The sequence below is a fragment of the Acanthaster planci genome, linkage group LG16 (genome assembly GCF_054643075.1).
Source record: "Acanthaster planci isolate LZ-2023a linkage group LG16, COTS_SCS, whole genome shotgun sequence".
NCBI lineage: Eukaryota > Metazoa > Echinodermata > Asteroidea > Valvatida > Acanthasteridae > Acanthaster > Acanthaster planci.
In genome coordinates this window covers 2176862-2196534 of record NC_141792.1, presented here as the reverse complement: position 1 = coordinate 2196534, position 19673 = coordinate 2176862, and the positions used below count along the sequence as shown (strand labels likewise).

Here is a 19673-nt window from a genome sequence, read left to right as displayed (position 1 = left end):
AGTTTCATTCTCGGACTGTATGAACTGGACAAAAGAGATCGAAGTAAAGAACTGTACTTTTTCCCTTGATCGACAAGCCATTTAAAAAGAGGATTTAACAAGAGGGAAAGCGTCTGTCTCAGGAGAACCAAAATACAAGTTTATCTCATTTGAAGCAAGATATGGGACACAGAGAACACCCCCCCCCCGCCGCCTTTGTGTTGGTCATTGTTGGACAGGAATTTCAGGAATTCTTTACAGGCTTCCAGGGGGGATGTGTTAGGTAACAATAGTATAGAGTGTGTATAGGGATTGGACTTGTGGGGGGGGGTACACCTCTGTCCCATTTCGTGCCTGGTATAATTTATCTAGTTTGTATTTTGGTTGGTCATCGACTAAGAGCAACCCAACTTGGTCAGTTGATTATGTTTAACATTTTAATTAACGTGACCCCTTTAATTTAAACCGTGGTCAGTAGGCGCTTACTTTGTGAAAACACAGATAAAAATAAACCTTCTCGATTTCACATTAATTTTCCCCCATATTAAATGCTACTTACGGGTGGAAATAAACCAAACAGCACATTACTTGTAGACAACTGCTCTACTTTAAATGATTAATCAATCAATCAATCCACCAATAATCAATACCTGGTATCAGTTCATCCATTATCAATGAGCAGATCGATACACTGATGCACTGTGCTTCAGATTAGTAACCTGTAGATATGTACATTGAATACCATGCTGCTGTTATTAGGGCTTAGCTATACAGTGTAAATTAAACGAGTTGTGTTACACACACTGGATTCAACACACACGAGACCAGTATTTTAGACATTATTTCTCTACGTACATGAGGCTGGTTACAAGTCTAATTTTGTCAGAGTCAGACTTCCACATGTACAAACCGCATGCAGTGCAACAGTATATTACAGTATATTAACTTCTCTTCTGCAGCAAAAGAAATTGCAGTGCCCGCGTGACTGACACAAATCTATGTTTGTGGTCAGCCATCAGGCCCTGAAATGGCAGACTTAAAAGATCAGCGCCACCGGTCTGACGACGGACTGATAGAATAGGATTTTGCTGTTTTTTTTTTTTTGCAAGATTGGAAAAGGCATATCCTAGCCAGTCCTACTCTCACATGGGGTCTGGTGCCAATTGGAAGTTTCAATGCAAAGAACGCATGACTGGTTTCAACTTTCATGCAGAATGCCAAATTCTGCAGGACTCAGAATGGTTCTCACAAACCTGCCACGAGAGTTACAATTCGAATGGTATTTTCCGCTTATCCTGGATATGCAACTTCATCTACGACATTAAGACAGTCAAGCCCACTTCAATTTCCATTTTTTTTTTCTGACTGTTACAACCATCTGTCAGCAATTTGACCATTCTGAAAGTAACAAGATGTTTGCAACCGTTCATTTTATCTTTTCTACTTTTGTCCCCTCTGGCAAAGTAAGAGCCTCAGGCCAACTGACTCATTGTCCCAACCGTCCTGAGTTCCTCTCTTATCTCTGCACAAAACAAATCCTAGCTTCAGTCCTTGGAACAAATACTTCTTTTGGCTTCTTCCCACGGGAAAAGATGAATCAATGCTTTGACCACAAATCCGGATTACACCTTTGTTTTTTAAAATTTTTTTCTTGTTCTTGAGAATGTAAACCGATCAGGGATGAAGCGTTTTATCAGATGAAACTATGCTGGACAAATCGCGAGAGAGTTCAACAACAGTTTTTGTGATATCGGTTACCATCTCAAGTTCCCAGTGTTAAAATGGCTGATTTCAAGCCGGCCTGAAGCTCAGAGATGGGAATCTCTAGTCTCGCACGACAACACGGGACGAAGTGGCTGAGGTCTCCGTGGAGTTAGTCATCGACCTCTGCCCTGGGTGTCACTCCGCCACTTGAAAAAGGTTACCTCCTGGTGCACTGTGCATTGTTGATGCAGTAGGTTGGTACGAGGCTGAGACTTTCCTGACAAACACTCCCTTGGAGCAAAATCTTCCATCTGAAAATGTCGCCCAAAGAGAATAATCTACAAACATAAAAAAAAAACCAAGTGCCATTTGCTAAACAGTACGTTTTATATCATGTAAAGTGTAGTGTCTTTCTTTTCAATGGGTAATTGGCGGCTGAAGTTAGATATAATATGTAAAAAATCATGTGAAAATTAATTTTTCCAGTTTTTTTTTTATTTGTAGGTAGGTTAGGTCTCAAAGATTTCCTCTAGCTATGGTATCACTGGAAAGCCCATTCCTTCCTCTTTATTCTCATATGCATATCTCAAATAGTCATAAATGGGGATCATTCCTCAATATGCCATGGCAGGTCACATATCTATGTACAGAGCCTTGCTACCATGGGATCGAAAGCACTGATATTATTACCCAGATCAGTACAATCTGCTCTCTGTCTTACAGAGCTCTACCCATTTACACTCTTGGAGAGAGCAATTGTGGTAAAGTGCCTTGCCTGGGGACACAAGCACAGTGTTACCCATGGAGCCCATACAGGTCAGTCGGACACCCTAACCGCTGGACCACAGCATGAAAATTTCATTCACACACACTTGGAGTGGGTGGTTGCCGTACAAATACACACCCCCTTTTCTCTCTGACCAACGTGTAAGTATTTTTCAAGACGCAAGTTGCGTCATCGGGGAGATGTTCATTTTTTTTCTTTAAATAAGAATAATTTACTGCACCTTGTTATAAGAATGGTCTGCTAAACACAGATACCCCGCAAGCCCACGCCTATCACTCCGACTTCAATTTGTGATCACAAAAACCATCCCCATTGGGAAAACAATCTCCTTCGTTTTAACTATACCCAGCAAGAAATGAGACCGAGGGGTACCCCCCCCCACATGTCCAGTCCCTATACACATTCCAGACTATTGTTACTTAACACATCCCCCCAAGATGTCTGAAAGGAATTCCCCAGATTCCTGCGAGACAATGACCAACACAAAGCAGGGGGGGGTTCCCTCCGTCTCATACCTTGCTGCATATGGTTTTAAGAATGACCGTGACCTGTGACATAAAGGAGTCCAAAATCTACAGGCTTCAAGAGGGCGCCAAGATGAAACACCGGCGGCGTAAATAGCCCAAGTCTAAAATTGACACCTGCAGGTCAAGTTTTACCCAAGATACAGTGAGAAAAAAAAAACTGTCTGCAACAACCCGGGGCAGGGACAGCCTGAAGGACGAGGGGAATGTGGTTTGCCTGGTCGGTTTCACAGATGGGCATCAGAAATTCTGAGCATCTTCGCACAGTTGTGGCACAACTTGTAAACCTAGAAAAAGGGGATCAATAGTGTTATTTAATAAATTGTACATCTTGGTTCGTTCCTGTGGCAGTTCATCTCTGTATGTGTTGACTTCCGCAATTAAGACTCCCCCCGGCCATTGTCCGCCCCCCCCTAAAAAAATTATGATCCATTATCAAACCTGCATCAGTGAGATTCTCAGCAGAAATGCTACACTCAAGCAAACGTTGCTGGCATTACAATGCATCTGTTGAAAGGTGCACTTTCTGGTGAGAAATTTTTTTTTTTTTTTTCGAGAGCGCCTATTCTGAATAAATCCCACCCCTGGGCCCTGCAGAGCTTCAATTTATCTAAAAATGGATTACAGGCACTGACGGTTACTTCCACCGCGACAAACCCCAAGTCGCAAACCATTCATTTTTCAGAAAATCACCCTTGGGGGTAAGAAAAGGACTGGTACGGTATACATGTATATTTTGTTTCAGCCACGGAAAAAAAAAATAAATCCAGGTTTTCAAAGATGTTATCGGGGATAAGCTGAATGTAATGTCCACGTTAGTGACAGGAGTGTACGCGGCCGTGGGGGAAGAAACGTGAATTCGGTCGGTGATTTTTCGCCCGAGCATCAAGAGTGCCAGATTTTTCAACTGAAAACACCAAAGTGGGGTATTTATAATGATGCTGGACGAACATACTGACCCTGTAGCAGAGTACAACTACGTGTATGGTACTTGGGAGAGGCTCCCAAAATGAAGCAAGGGGTCGGGGGGGGTGTAACATTTAGCAGTTTTTTTCTCCGATGATGGCAAAAAATTTACTGCCAGAGATTCAGCACCAACAAAAAAATTTTTCCCACGTGTGGATCAGCGCGGGAGCTCTAGTTTGGGGGTGGGGGACAAACATCGCCCTTCATGCTCTTACAAACTTGGCATTCCCTGTCGCAGTCCAGAGTGGACGCAACAAACTGTGTCTGTCAATTGTGGCAATGAAATGGGCGCTGATTTTTAGTTTCAAAAACCCAATATCGCTGGACTGTCCCAAGCCAGCTTTGGCCTTCTCGCTGAAGCATGCGGAGCACCGGTTGTGGGCTGCTCAAGTCTTGGCAAAAATCCAAAACCATTTTTGGCTCCAAATGTTTGTCGGGGCTTTTCCTCCCACCTCTGAAACTGTGACTGCTTCTCTTTGTCTTCAGGCTTGGGAGCTGCAGTGTCTAGGGTGTTTTTGAGGAATCCTTGGCTTCATTTCCAAAAAAGGAGTTGATAACAGTAACAATGAGAACCCCCCCTCCCACTGACGGTTCCCTCAAGAGCCATTGTCTGTTCGTGTACGTTTGTCATCACAAGGCAGTCATTGTGGCTCGGTTGCCCATGAGGCCGTTAGTTGCATATAATACTGGGCCTCGTAAATCAACGACTGATGTGATGAAAAGCTGGCTGCTGCAAGAAATGTTGACCGCTGTTGACGTTAGTAGGTCTTTAGTGCTAAAGAGCCATTGGGCCCCATGACCAGGTGACAGAATTATGCTGGCTAATGTCAGTAAATGTCAAAGCGAACAAGTAACAAAAACAGCTTGTCAGCAAAACAAAAATAAAACATACATGCAAAAGGTTTCATTCTGTAATTAAAAACATGTGTAAAAACAAAAATTTAAGTTGTTCTGTTTTGTTTCCTTCTTTTGAGGGAATACCTGAATATTTAATTATTCAACTCAAATTCAATCATTTATCTGCATCATTTTCATCATAGAGGGCCTTTGCAGGCTTTTTTGAGCTTGGGTGTACGAACACTCTCCAAGGATTTTTTTTCTTGGGGGGGGGGAGCTGTTGTGACCTCCTAATTGCCTCAATTAAATGGATTAAGCAGGTTGGGATTGGGGGAATGAAGGAATCGGATTAGCCCCACGCTGGGACAACATGTGGGCCAAGGACAGGTTACAGCTGGGGGGGGGTGCATGGTAAGCCTTGAAGATTAAACCTCAAAGTTTACATGCTTGGTATATTGAGGAGGGAAGTCGTCTAATCAGACATTTTTATGCTAAGCGTGAATGCATCAGAAAGCATCAATACTATTTCCTAGTTGAGGAGAGGAATTGTATATCCCATCAGAGGGAAAACAATAACTATTCCTAATTACCGGCAGGCCTCAAAACTGGGAGATATTCAGATTTAGACATTTTGGAGTAAATCTTTTTTGGATGATTAACAAATGGAAATTTGAACATAAATATTGACCAGATAAATTGATAGAGCGCTGTGATGGTCCAGATTTTGATAGGACAACTTTGATTAAGAGGTGGCTTTATGCAAAAATCAGTATGCAAACATCTAATGGGCAAATCAAAGGAATCTACTTGGCAACCAAACCCACTGTCCATTCCTGAGCTAACTGCTGCCATCTGGCAATGATTCTGTCAATGCCAATGGCGAGGAGAAATTCTGACCACCTTAAAATCGTTCCAGCCCATTGTGGCAGAGCACGACCTTGTTTCAAAGGCACGGCACACATTACTGTAGCATCCTTGGGCTGAATCTGGATGAGATCTTCAAAGAAGCGGGGGGAAAAGACAGGGCTCCATTCAGGCAGAAAATAAGTGGGAATTGGCAAGAATGGCCGGGCGGAAGAGAATATTGACATTTCGCGGTCAAAACACAAGAGGGATTTTTTTTTTATGTCGCTCTTTCTTTCTTCAATCACGGCCACTTGTCTCGTTTCTGACTGGGGCCAGGGCGACATTTGTTTAACCTTTTAAGAGCGGAAGATAACAGGATGTGATAAGAAGCGATTTGAACATCATTGTAGGGTTTAGGGATGCGGGTTGACACGAGTATAACGTCAGGAGTTCTTCAACTTTTCTGAGAGGGGTGGTTAGATCAAGGGATTCTAAATTGGCTGTAGGCCTTCTAAAAAAGGCTTTTATTGAGTACAGATTTCAAAGATGTTTTGTTTCTGTTGGAAAAAGCATTAGCGGCATCTGTCTCATTTTCTAAAGAAAAAAATTTGCAATGCAATTTCTAAGCTCTATAAAAATAGACAGATGGCTACAAAATTTCTGTATTTTGGGTTCACAATAAAAGATATATATATTTTTTTAAGGTCTACAGTCAAAATAAAAACAACATAAATATTACTGAACTCCTCAAGATCAACCCTTGAAACAGAAGTTGTCTGCTGAAAAATACAACTTCTTGTTGAAATGAGTAGTTGAAGTATCAGTTAAAAATGAAGTCTACTGATCAATTTAAAGCTTTTTTGTCAGCTTCCATAAATGTGACCTGTCACCACAAAATGAGCTGAAAGTCAGACTTTTCAAAACCTGAGATACTGGTATTTTAATTCAGCAGAAAGAGAGCTTTCCAGCAGTATGTACATGGAACACTTGGGTAAAAGTGTAAGGTGGCAGCGTGGCATTATTCTGGCAGCTTAGCGTCTTTGTTCTCGTTATGTTCTCATTATTTCAAACCCGGCACGAATAATGCTATCGTCAAAATTGCTGAGAAGATGACATTTTTAAATATGTGATGCTGCGAAATATTTGGAATTAAATAGGAGACGGGTTACTCTTTCCAAATATTACAAAACCCCCAAATTGACCTTGACTTCAATATCACTCTGAGCCCTCAAAATAGGAAAGAGCTGGAAGCGACTTTGCTCTCATTTTGTTCACAAATACGTGTACCACAAAATGCCTCCTCCCCCAATCAGACTAGGAACAGTTGTTGTTCATCGCAAAGAGGGTGTTTTTTTGGGTTATTATCAGTTCTACGCCCTCAAAAAGATTCTGGCCAAGGAAAGTAAGCCAATCCACCCTCTGGCATTTTAAAAAATGAGAGGTTGATGGAGCCAATGTTCGTCTGCCTCGCCGGGGGGATGGTTAACATACGGTACGTCCAAGAGTGGTACGGTAAGATAAAGGCCAAATCTCTTAATCTGGAATTGTGGGAGACGGGAATTACTTTTGTCCTTTGAGCAAAACGTTTTGAGATAAGTGTCCTTTTTTTTTTTTCAAAGAAGGCGGGGAATCTCCTGAGATAAGTTGCAAATAGGACAACTGACTCTCGTTTGTTTCTTTACATAACGCTGGGCATTGTAAAGAAATGTCACTCAGATTTTGACAAATCTTTGAAAAGCTCTTTGAAAAACAGAGTCGGTCTGTGAAAAACAATGTTTCACAACATGATCTTTAACAAACGCCACGGGAAACATTTTTAAACAACCCACACAACTGAGAGCACTGTCAGCTACAGTAGGCGAAACAAAGAATTTGACGCAAAACAAGACTTGAGCCTACGATTTCTTGACCACAGTTTGAGCGCCTGGCCAACTGAGCTCTCTAGCCCAGGTATGTGTACTTTCTACGCTACGTCAGTGAAATTCTTCCAGGTGAAAAGGACAACTTGGTCAACATTACAGAATAAAGTAAATTTAAACAGCAGAGAATACTAAAACATCACTGGCATCCCTTGTAAATAATTAAAGTTAAATAAGCACAATCCATATTTTACTGATGGCTAAAAATTTAATCGACCATGAAAGGAAAAAAGAAGCGAACGCAGGTCATACGGTCGGAGCAAAGAAGTCAGGTAATTCCCTCTGTGGCCTGTCCCATCATGTCTGCAGTGTCCTTCAGCGATACCCACAGTCTCCCCGGTTAAAATTAGGCAAATTATCCCCTGCAGTTTTTACTGGCTTAACGCAAGTCAAGGCCGGGAATTAGAAAAACAGAAATGGCCGGAGGATTAGGCTGGTAATTAGGATCCAGTCTGTGGAAATGTCTTGGGCTTGTAAAAAATACAAGCTGAAGGTATCTTTTTAGAGCTTACATGTACATAGTCGGAGCTTGAATAGCTGTTAACTGTTCTGATGGTTGGGGCCTGACTCACTGCAGAGCTGGAGGGGGATACTTGTGCTGGGAGGGAAGGTGGTATTATCTGCCACAGGAAGGTACCGTTTAGGGTTGAGACTTGTGAACAGAAAGGGAGCAGGGCTTTTTTGGAAAGAATTCCTCTTTACATCCAAAGCGATATTTCACAAGGTATGACGCTGTTTTCCCACCCGTGTGAAAAGGTGCCAAAGTATTTTCCCATCCGCATGGACAGGTGTGACAATTTTTCCCTTCTTGTGTGAAAAGGAATGAAAATGTTTTTCCCACTTGTGTGAAAGGTGTGAACATCCTTTGTTAAATGTTGGTAAAGATTTTCACATTTAGAAAAATAACATGAATGAAATAAAAAAAAACCAAAAAACACAAATCTAACTGAAGATTCAATGGCCCATCCTCTCCTGAGCGCCACAGGAGGAAGGTTGATTGAAACCCTGTTACATATGTGGCTCTAGCTACGGTGAGCAAAATATCTCTGGACAACTCTCATCAAGACAATGAATTCCATGCTATTGGCGCGACGATAGGAGTATTAGTTCAACATTACAGGCCTCAAAGTGGTTCTCGTGTCAGAGACAAATCTTAGACTGAACCAAGAGTTGGACCCTGACCCAAGGCGGTTCCATCAAACCTGTAAAACCACAACTTTGGTTGTGGTACAGACAGTCCATCTTGATGGACCAGCCCAGCCCAATCCATTAAAACCTCCATAAGCCACACCCCTAAATCAGGGTCCTGCTAGCTGCCATGCGTGAGGGCGTGGCACAACCAGTCCATCTTGGCCGTCTAATCCCACCCATCCCTTAAAATCTGTAAAACCCCACCCTCGACAAAGCCCACTTTGAAGTCCTCCTTGATGTAGTTCTGAAGGGCGTGGCACAGTCAGTTCATCACAGTTAGAACAGCCCCACCCATTCTATTTAAAAGATGTAAAAACCACACCCTCAACAAAGCCCACTCTGAAGTCCTCCTCGGTGTAGTTCTTAAGGGTGTGGCACAGTCAGTTCATCACAGTTAGAACAGCCCCACCCATTCTATTTAAAAGATGTAAAAACCACACCCTCAACAAAGCCCACTCTGAAGTCCTCCACGATGTAGTTCTTGAGGGTGTGGCACAGTTAGAACAGCCCCACTCATTCTATTTAAAAGATGTAAAAACCACACCCTTTGATCAAACCTACCTCAAATTTCTCCTAAATGCCGTGCTTGAGGGCGTGGCACAGCCAGTCCATCTTGGTAGTCCAGCCCCCACCGTGCGCCTCGTTCAGCTGCTTCATGAAGTACTCCAGGGCCTCGGCTTCCTCCTTCTCCACGGCCATGGTCTTGCGGAGGTAGGAGATGTCATCGATGGACTGCAGCTCCGGGATGCCCGTGGCCAGCATCATGGAGAAGAGGGAGATGAAGAGGTTGGCCGAGCGGCGGAGGATGAGGTAGGCGGAGCAGCACAGCTCCTGAAACCTTGAGACAGTGAGAGAACAGAGGTTGAAGGTTTTGATTCTGGTTTTAGAACTTTGTCTGTTGGAAGAGGGATGGAATAATGGAAACTTGATATCAGAGGATAAAGCATGATGAACAGAACTCCTGGAATCCCAGCAGAGAAGAAAAATGGAACTCAAAGGTTCGGATTCTGGTTCTAGAACTTTGTCTGTTGCTAGAGGGTTAAAATTATGGAACGTTGATATCAGAGAAGAGGGTGGACTGAGCAGCTGAACTCCTGGAATCCAGGCAGAGTAAAAGAATGCAACTCAAATATTTGGATTCTAGTTCTAGAACTTTGTGCTTAAGAGAAGGTTGGAATGATGGAGAGAACTTGGCAGAGAGTGGAGTAGCTTAAGTAGCAGACAATATCATAAGGAGTGTTTGATATTGTGTTGTAGAACTTACATTTCAGTTTTAGAACCAGAATCTAAACCACAGCTGTGACATCCTGTGGTTCCACACAGGGGCAGACTAAAAGCTCCCTTCAGGTGGTGAGGGCTGAATGCATGTACATCTTTACATGATAGTGTACTTCTTGTGAGGAACCAACTTTGAGATAAGTTCAGCAGGGGAATCTCTTTTATGTTTGTCAACTGCTTACTTTTTGAACTCCGGACTCTTGTTAATATCGTTGCCCTTGGTGATGACTCGCAGAAAGTCCTCTGTAAGGACGAAGGGGACTCGCTCTCTCTTAATGCCGTACTTTTTCTTGATGTGACCCAAGAAATGACCAAAGTCGATGTGGAAAATCTGTCACAAGACAACACCAGAGAATGCAAGAGTGACCTTTAAAATTGAAATCAACAACTTCATCTGGTTCGCTTTTTTTCACCAGTAAATCAAACCTCCTTTTTTGTATGCTTTCAAATTCTGTTCTTTTTTCACTTTACTGAAAAACAATAATGGACAGGAGACTAACAGGGATTGGAGGGAAGCTCTGACTATCCAAAATTATTCCCTACTGCGGGAGGGGGGGAGGTAGTTGATGCTTACTGTACTTGGAGCCGATGGGCTTTGACAACACTTGTCAAGGGCAGTACCCTGTTCTGGTCTTGCTATTTAGCGTCAACAAGCATCAACAAGTTATTCAGGCATATTTATGCAAGGATTTTTCTTGACAATGTTTATTAGGCTCCTACAGTACATAGCAAATTCAATGTATCACATCCATCTGAAATGATATTTGAATGTTCAGATTTGAGTGGCAATGTTGGGCCTGTTTGTGCAGTCCGACTGGCTGCCATCTTGTTTTCGGCAGAGGAAAGAAAGATGGCGGGCCCCATACATTGCAAAAAATGTTTGTTTTCCCGCGAGAATTTGGAAGCAAATTGGTGTTTTTCTTACACAGTGGCAAGTTTTAGAGTCTCTGAAATACAAAAAAACCACTTTTAAATCTATAGAGGATATTTTCAAGTTATTGACTCTTTGTTGACACTACTTGTGTGTGTTGACGCTTGTTGACGCTAAATACCACGACCGACCTATTCAGCCACAGTTTACAGCAACATGTCAAATTTGCATCTAATACACGATGCCCCTCCTCCCCCCCCCCATCCCCGCCCCTTAAAAAGCACGGGGTACGTCGTACCTGTCCGTTCTCGTTGACCATGATGTTGTCGTTGTGGCGGTCTCCTATGCCCAAGATGAAGGTAGCCACGCAGTACCCGGCACAGGACTTGGTGAACATGTCTATGGCATCATCATACCTGGAGGACAATATCATATTCAGCACCGTAACAAAGCGTATAGGGCCTCTACTTCCGGAGGGCGATATCACATACAACACCATTAATAGAAGAGCTTGTTTACCGAACCTCCTTTTCTTGACAACAGTTTTGCATTCAAAACCATAGAAAACCAAGGACATATTCATGGATCATCACAATTTGGGTACAATGTCACATGCAACACCATAAAGAGAACATGTTTATGGTATCAAACACAACACTAGCAAAAGTTAGATGTGTCTGTGCATCATCACACTTTGGGTACAATATCACATGCAACACCATTAAACAAAGCACGCTGCCTCACCAACAGAGCTGGGGTGAAATATCACATAGAGCACCATCCAAACTCACAAATATCGAAAAGAACTGCTGATTTTCTTACTGATCTCCCTTATTTTTCTCCTTGATCCACTGATGCAGCACACTGCTCTTCAGCTGCAATGTTCCCATGATGCCTGCTTTGTGCTGAATGTCGTAGATCGTCGAGGAGTTCCGAACCACCTCAATGAGGCCGGTGGCATTGCCGGACGCTAGACACTTGTAGGGCTGCATGCTGTGTGACAGAGGTGGAAAAACAGAATGTAACTGGGATCTTTGGTCGAGTTCGGGCGGCCTGTTCTTGACACGGATTTCTTGTTCTCGCGCTCGAACGGCGGGAACACGACTCATGAACACTGTTCTTGGAACAGGATCACACACCACCTCCTTGTCAGGGTTTTACAGGAACACACGGAAAAACGCGTGAGATTTTGATTTCTGAACAGCTGCAAAAAGTAGAGAGATGGCTTACAAAGCCAGAGACAATGGGAAAATAACATCGATTATTTTCCGTAACACAGAAAAAAATGTGCCTGTTTAAACAGAAAAGAATTCAGTCTAGTTATCCAAACATTAACTCTCGAATAACGTACATGGATGCCGCCGTATTGCATGTTGCTTATCACTGTCAGCGACAACCGGTTGTGTGTTTCCGGTGTTCAAGCGGCTGGCCCGAAAACAACGAATTAAACTGTTCGTGAACATATGAGAACAAGCCGCCCAAACTCAGCCTTCAACTCCGAGTCAGATGAAATGCTAACACCCTGTAAAAGTGATCGTTCCCAATACACAGCATACCACAGCGTGATCTGGAGTATTTCACTTACGAGATGTTTGTTTTGCATTGGGAGATGGCCGGTTTGTGCCAAATGAGCAGTAGGTACTCTGCCAAACATATCTATACGATGTAATTTTTGCATCCGGAATGAGCCCCGAGCCGGACTAAGGGAGGGCACAATTTTCTTAGCAACAGAGGCTCCTTTGGTCAGAACTGAACTTTGCTGGTTCGCGAACGACTAGGAAGTGCAAGCGTTACGGTCACATCGCTACCAACAAAATGGACACTTCCGACCAACATGGCTCTGTTCAAACAATGAGGGGGTGCTACTGCTCAAGGTGGGTAAGGCTTAAACGGTGAGAATCTGTTGTGAAAGATGCGAAATGGCACACACGAAAGGAATATTGAAGGTGGTTGAGTGCAGTGGATAAAGCTAAACGGTACAGAGAGTAAATGTACAAGACATTAAAACTCTGGATAACAAGAACCTTAAACCAAACCCGAGGATAAATGTTTTGTGAAGAAGTACAAACCAAGCACTTTTTGAGCGCTTCTTGCAATGAACAGTTCAATATTTGAGCTAAAAAGCAGTTGGAGCAACTTCTCTACAACTCTGGTGCCCTAGTACAGTACGCAACTTGGGGCATATGCCTAAAAATGACAATTTGGAATATGCCCTCCTGTGACTAACACTCTTGCTCGTGGGCACGGCAAAGTCAGTCTTCTACCCCTTTTGGATGATGAGATTTTTTTTTAGCCGCTCCGGTCACTCACTTGAGGTCCAGCCCGTTCATTTGCCAGATGTTGTCCATGATTTCGAACGTCTGCAAAGTCAACATGTCCTGACGCAAATCTGCAAAAGCAAATTGTTGGACAGAAACGCCAGTGAGATTTTTTTTCTGTTTTCCCTCTCTCTCTACTCACTGCTTTTTTGTTGACAGATTACGTCACGACTCTCTGAACGATTCAAAGCGATGTCTAAATGACGATGAGGCAGGAGGGGTTAAAGGCTTTGGTCAGGTGGTTTAGTCCATCACAACTTCTTTCACAAGTCCCTTCGCGAGAGACCAGTCATCCGTAACATGGTGAACGGTGACGAAGGAATGCTTTTGCCACAGTTCATTTCATCTGAACAGCTTGTGGCGAGGCCGAGGACTGAATGACTCGCAGGGACTCGTGATGGACTCGACTACACCTGTGACAGGTTTAACTAGGAAGACCGACGTAAGTTGGATAAGGACAAGCAAAACAACTTTCCACCAGAATGAGAAAGGACGGTGACTGCCATTGAGTGATGGGTAGAGTGGTGGGTTTTGTACTTTGGAAGCTGTAGGTTCAAGTCTTGTTTTGGGCTTTGAAAGTTGTAGGTTCAAGTCTTGTTTTGGGCTTTGGAAGTTGTAGGTCCAAGTCTTGTTTTGGGCTTTGGAAGTTGTAGGTTCAAGTCTTGTTTTGGGCTTTGGAAGTTGTAGGTTCAAGTCTTGTTTTGGGCTTTGGAAGTTGTAGGTTCAAGTCTTGTTTTGGGCTTTGGAAGTTGTAGGTTCAAATCTTGTTTTGGGCTTTGGAAGTTGTAGGTTCAAATCTTGTTTTGGGCTTTGGAAGTTGTAGGTTCAAGTCTTGTTTTGGGCTTTGGAAGTTGTAGGTTCAAGTCTTGTTTTGGGCTTTGGAAGTTGTAGGTTCAAATCTTGTTTTGGGCTTTGGAAGTTGTAGGTTCAAATCTTGTTTTGGGCTTTGAAAGTTGTAGGTTCAAATCTTGTTGCAATCACATACCTATGATCAACCTTAAAATTAGGTCACTGAAACAGGTCCAGAGATTTGGGGAAATGTACAAAATGGAACAGGGTGATTCCGAGTTTTCAGAAGTCATGCACCTAGAATGTGGACTTGGGATACAGATACAAACTGTGTGTGGTTGTGTGTGTAATTTGCAACATGGGCATCGAAATGTGCTACACAGAACGAGAAACTTCCAAGCTTGGAGCTGTTTCGCGAAAGGTCAATTTTCCAAATCTTTGCTTCAAATTTGTCTTCAGATTAAGTATTCAATTTCTCTAATTTCATCGCCTGAGCTGAAACCCTACAGACAACTTCCTCCTCTAACAGGATGCTGTTAACCCTCAGGCAAATGCTTTGAGCATTTCCATTTGGTTACAGCACACTAAATGCCAGAAACTTATTTCATAGCTCTACCACAAACCCTTGAAAATGCACCTTTGTGCCCACACTGACCTTAATTTCATATTTTGGTGTGCTACGTGTATTTCCAAAGGTTAGTTTTGGGCTCGCTGGTTTTTTATGCTTATGCAAATTTCCATATTCATTAGCAACACTGTGATGTCACGGACTTTCCCACATAAAAAACTTGTGAAATTTCTGATAGTTGGCTATCCTAAATTTTATTTCCTCAAATGGTGCACTGTTGTATGTTAAAGTACATGGCAATAAATCAACTCTTCCTCAGAAATCTTTTCAATGAACAAATTTGGTCTCACAGATTGATATAAACTGCACAATGTCTTCCCTGACTGACATCACAGCAACAGCGCCCTCTGTTGTTCGAGAAAGCTCGGACAATTGTGCATGTTTAAAAAGCGGGTTTTCCAAACACTTAACTTCAAAAGGATATCTACAGTTTTCATGAAATGCAGAAGAGAACGACCACTGCATGGGTCTTTAAGCGGAGGACGGAACAAAAACACCAGGATTTGGAAAAAAAAAAAAGAAAACTCACCGTCGCCCTTCTTGAAGATGATCTTCATGTCGGCGAACATGGCCTCAGACATCAGGTCGTGGTTCTCCCAAACCAGCCAGAGAGGGCGCTTGGCCGAGGACAGGATGCGGCACTCCTCCACCTTGAGCCGGCCCAAGGTAAAGTGGGGGTCTAGGGGAAGGGGGAAGTGCTGGAGGGCGTCGATGAAGTCGGCTTGCTGCATCTGATCGGACAGGTACTTCAGTCGGTCCTACGAGGTATCAAAGGAACCACGTCAAAATGGGGCTGAAGAACATGAGTAGGGAAAAAAATTCCCACAAAGTGAACTAGGTTTGAGGGTTCATTTTATCAACCGTGCAGAAAGTGTTTGTTGTGAAAAATCAATTGGAGTTGAAACAGGTTCAACTTCTTCAAATCTGAGGAAGGAATATTAGATCCGGCATCACTAAGCTGCATCCATGATAGCTTTCAGGCCAGGTGTGAACTGACCATTTAATAGGTTGTAAGAAAAATGATCCTTATAAAGAAAGACAAATGGAACCAGTTCCAAGTTTCAGAAAAAGAACCAGGAACATATGTAAAGAACCAAACAAAACCACATGAGCCCACAGAGAAACCAAACGTATTGAATGAGAAACCAGGCCCAGTTTTTAAAAAAAACACACCTCGGTGTCAAATAGAGTCAACGGGCAAAATCAAATACAGATGCTACCTGCACGCCAGGAACATCAAAAACGATTTCACAGATCAAAGTGCACTGAAGCAAGTGGACTAATGTATCAAAAAGGAACTTGTCAGAGTGTCGCACAGGGAACCCAGCCAAAGTAAACAACAAAACAAAACCAAAAACAACAAACTGAAAGCAGGCCAAAGCACTAAGCGAACAAGGAAATTGGCCTACGGTAAAAGTAATACAAACAAGAAACTGGATTACGGCACCAATAAACAAAGTTTCACAGTCAACCTCCACCCCCCGGAAAATGCCACTTTACTGAACAAAGCAAGGTCACGACACAAACCTGAACTGTAAGAAGGACTTCAGCTGAAACACAACTCTAGCACTCTGTTTGCAACGTTATTCTGGTATTGATCGAGCGCTTTGTTTTTGAGACAGAATTCGGGTATGGAGGGTTTGCACGGCTGCCATCTTGCAGGCCAGTGATTTTGTTCCACAGGGCATGTACAAAAGAGGTTTCCCTGTTGAATAAAAGAACTGCCTGCAAGATGGCTGCCACGCAAAGCCTCTACACAGTCCACTTTTGGTAGAGACATCTGATGAAGATCAAGGTCAGGGACTCACTTTATTGGTGTCGTCCTTGCGCACGCTGAGCGATATTGTCAGGTTTGTCAGTTTATCGATGGCCTCAACCTGTTTGACTACCAGCTTGAGGTAGGGTCCCAGGGCCCGGCAATACGCCTCCAGCATCAGGCCGAATCGCTGGCTGACCTTGGGTTTGTGCATCTCAGACCTGTGGAAAAAAAAATTGACTGAATTTTGAAAATAGTTGTCTTATAATCTTTACAAAAAACCTAAAACAAACTGGATTACAATCTGGAAATTCTTCTCTGTGCAGTTCAAAACCTTCAAAGACGAAAAATTCTTTAAAACTGAGTTCAATGTACGGTTATACAGCCCCTGCATAAAAGAAGCTGTCAATCAAAGAAAACCGGTTCGTTTACGGGAAAAAAAGTCTGAAATGAGTTCTCAGAGGAAAACACCAAAATGGCAGAAAAACAGATTTTGGATATTGATGAAGTGTTATTTTTGGTTTCTGTTTCTGTTTAGCTGTTTTAGATGTCTTTAAAAACTGAAATCATATCCTGCAATAATTCTCTCAGCAATTACTGTTTGACGACTACAAGGTGTCTAATGTTAAGAAATTCAACTGAGAAGGGATGGTTTGTTAGCGCGCACCTGAGATGCCAGAAGAAGAAATGCCCAATGCGGTGGTTGTACAGTGACCTCTTCATCAGGAACCGTGCCAGCGGGTTGTCCAGATAGGACTCGTACTTCAGCACCTGACAGGAAGAAAAATAAATCCAGCGTCCCTTCGATAATTAAGTTCCTTAAAGAACATTTCAAAACGTGCATTATAAGATCCAACATTGGATCATGTTTGTCCCTCTTGCCCCACAAATTGAAGACACTTTCTTTTTTCTTGAATATTGAGAAATATGTGCCTTCAATACCCAACTAGGCATTTGGTTGGCAAGTGGTTTTTATCAGTTCATGTGAATTCAATATAAGTGTTGACTTAGTATTTATCAGTTCTAGAACTTCCCCCAGAATCAGTCAGTTCTAGAACTGCTCCTCAGATTTATCAGTTTCAGAACTTCCCCTAGAATCTATCAGTTCTGGAAGTTCCTCTAGAATCTACCACTTCTTGAACTGCTCCTAGAATTGATAAGTTCTAGAACTTCCCTCTGGAACCAAATACCGAGGGCAAGTACCTGAACAAGTTGCAGGATGTATTGCAGCAGCTCCTCGTCCGTCAGGTTCTGTTCCAGCGATTCCACTGCGAAGGTTCTCACACCGAGATCTGCGTAGCTGCAGTCTAGGAGGCCTAGAGACGTCTCATTGTCTACCAGATCCCAGTCTTTTAGCAGAATGTACAGCTGAGAGAAAAAAAGGGACAAAAACCAAAGAAATAATTTCACCTGACAGCTGTTGACTGAATATGGCGATGCGCTGCGAATGATAACATGAAAGAGGAAAAAAAAATAATCAAAATTCTTTGTCGGAAGTTTACAGATGTTGCTTAAACCCGTCAACTGTTGGCTTGAAATTCACAGAAACTGGTTCAAATTGTACAAAAGCCTCCAGGCTTTTCTTACGAGATTGTTCGAATATCCTCTATCCCAAAGCAAAGACCATGCGAGGTGTAATGAAACATGGCAGAGTTTGCAAACATTAGCCCTGAGATTGACTGAACTGCGAAAGGTTTTATTAAAAAGTAGTCCCGATAACGATTGAGGATTGCTTGAAATGCATTTGAATGTGTGTGATCGAAGTCTTCTAGCAAGAGCATGTTTTAGTCAACCTTAAAGGGTTTTGAGTGTCAAGGACGGAAGGGTGTAAGTTTTTGCTATTGAATAGATCGAAGAGGATGGGATCATGTAACTCACCAGTGATACGTCATCTCTTGAGTTCCATTTGACAGCGTTGAGAAGCTTTGGTAATGAATTTGGTCGAACTTTACAGTATGACCTGAGGAAGGAACACCAACAGGGAGGGTTTGAAAGTACCAGCCTCTCTCTTGGCTGGTTTCATTGGCTATTGCTGATGAGATGCGGTCATGTCCTTTCACAATACCGGTCACAGGTGACAGAGCGGACAATGACAACGGATTGCTTTCATCACAAGTTTCAATTGAATAGCTTGCAACTTGACTAAAGCCTGGATGACTTGTGACGGACTTGCCGGGACTTGTGATGGAATCAAATACAAACGCACTGGTTTGTAATAACACCATAGTACATGCGAATGACCCTGTGAAGCCTATTAATGAGGTTTTTTCCAAAAGTTGACTTTGTCTCTATCGTCTGAGTCAGGCTTCAGTGTTACGAACGCAGCCCTCCGAGTTGAGACCCAAAGCTCAATTCCAACTTATTTACTGTGAACGAATATCCATTTGTCTACTGTGAGGCAACAGTTTGAAGAATGTTCATTTTGGTGACACAGTTGATATAAGCAATGGATTGTGGAGGTCCAGATGGAGCTGAAGACGGAGATGAAGACGTGATTTTTTTTATCACGACCAGTCTGGTACCCTAAAACAGTGATCCCCCTCTCCATAACTTTTTACAACAGATCGTTGGTCAGGTAGCCACCACTGTTCAGAACATGGCACAAGGCAGAGAAGCCATTCCACTAAAATTGAACTGAGCTTCTAGTGTATTCAGAAATGAATAGATTACAGGATACTGGCTAGCACCTAGACTTCTCTTTCATTAGAAATGTCGGGGCAGGGAACCAGACTAGGGAGTTGGGGTTGTTGCATCTATACCCAGCAAGAAATGAGACCGAGGGGTACCCCCCCAACATGTCCAATCCCTATACACATTCCAGACTATTGTTACTTAACACATCCCCCCCAAGATGTCTGAAAGGAATTCCCCAGATTCCTGCGAGACAATGACCAACACAAAGCAGGGGGGGTTATCTCCGTCTCATACCTTGCTGCATATGGTTGCATCTGTTCTGGCCAGAGCTTTGTATAGAGGGCGTACCGCCAACTTTGGAACCAAAATGGATGTTCATTATGTGTACAGTATTACATGCGGCTACTGTGTGCTAGTTGTCCATGGGCAACACACAATCCTCCATTTTGGTTCCAACAATGGAGTCACGCATGTCACAATTCTTTCTATAAACAGCTCTGGTCCCGGCAGAGAAGAACAGTTTGTAAGTACCTGTATTTCCAGACCAACTCCTTGTCCTGCTCCGACATTTCGTGGAGCGTGTCTCGTCCGATGATCTCGTCCAATTGCTTGGCCTCCTCTAGGGTCGGCTCTTGAACTGGCTCCT

The 19673-nt window shown here is 43.0% G+C and overlaps 1 protein-coding gene across 1 annotated transcript in view; it reads right to left on the bottom strand.

The window, feature by feature from the left end:
• Positions 1–917: 917 nt before the first annotated feature.
• pik3ca (phosphatidylinositol-4,5-bisphosphate 3-kinase catalytic subunit alpha) overlaps positions 918–19673 on the bottom strand; it is a 61103-nt gene continuing 42347 nt past the window's right edge. The window contains 12 exon segments of the mRNA XM_022229825.2: positions 918–2021; positions 9315–9591; positions 10214–10362; positions 11201–11318; positions 11725–11895; positions 13213–13291; positions 15167–15395; positions 16446–16614; positions 17061–17164; positions 17597–17761; positions 18272–18353; positions 19559–19671. Coding sequence (XP_022085517.2) covers positions 9327–9591; positions 10214–10362; positions 11201–11318; positions 11725–11895; positions 13213–13291; positions 15167–15395; positions 16446–16614; positions 17061–17164; positions 17597–17761; positions 18272–18353; positions 19559–19671 — 1644 coding nt within the window. The 3' untranslated portion in view covers positions 918–2021; positions 9315–9326.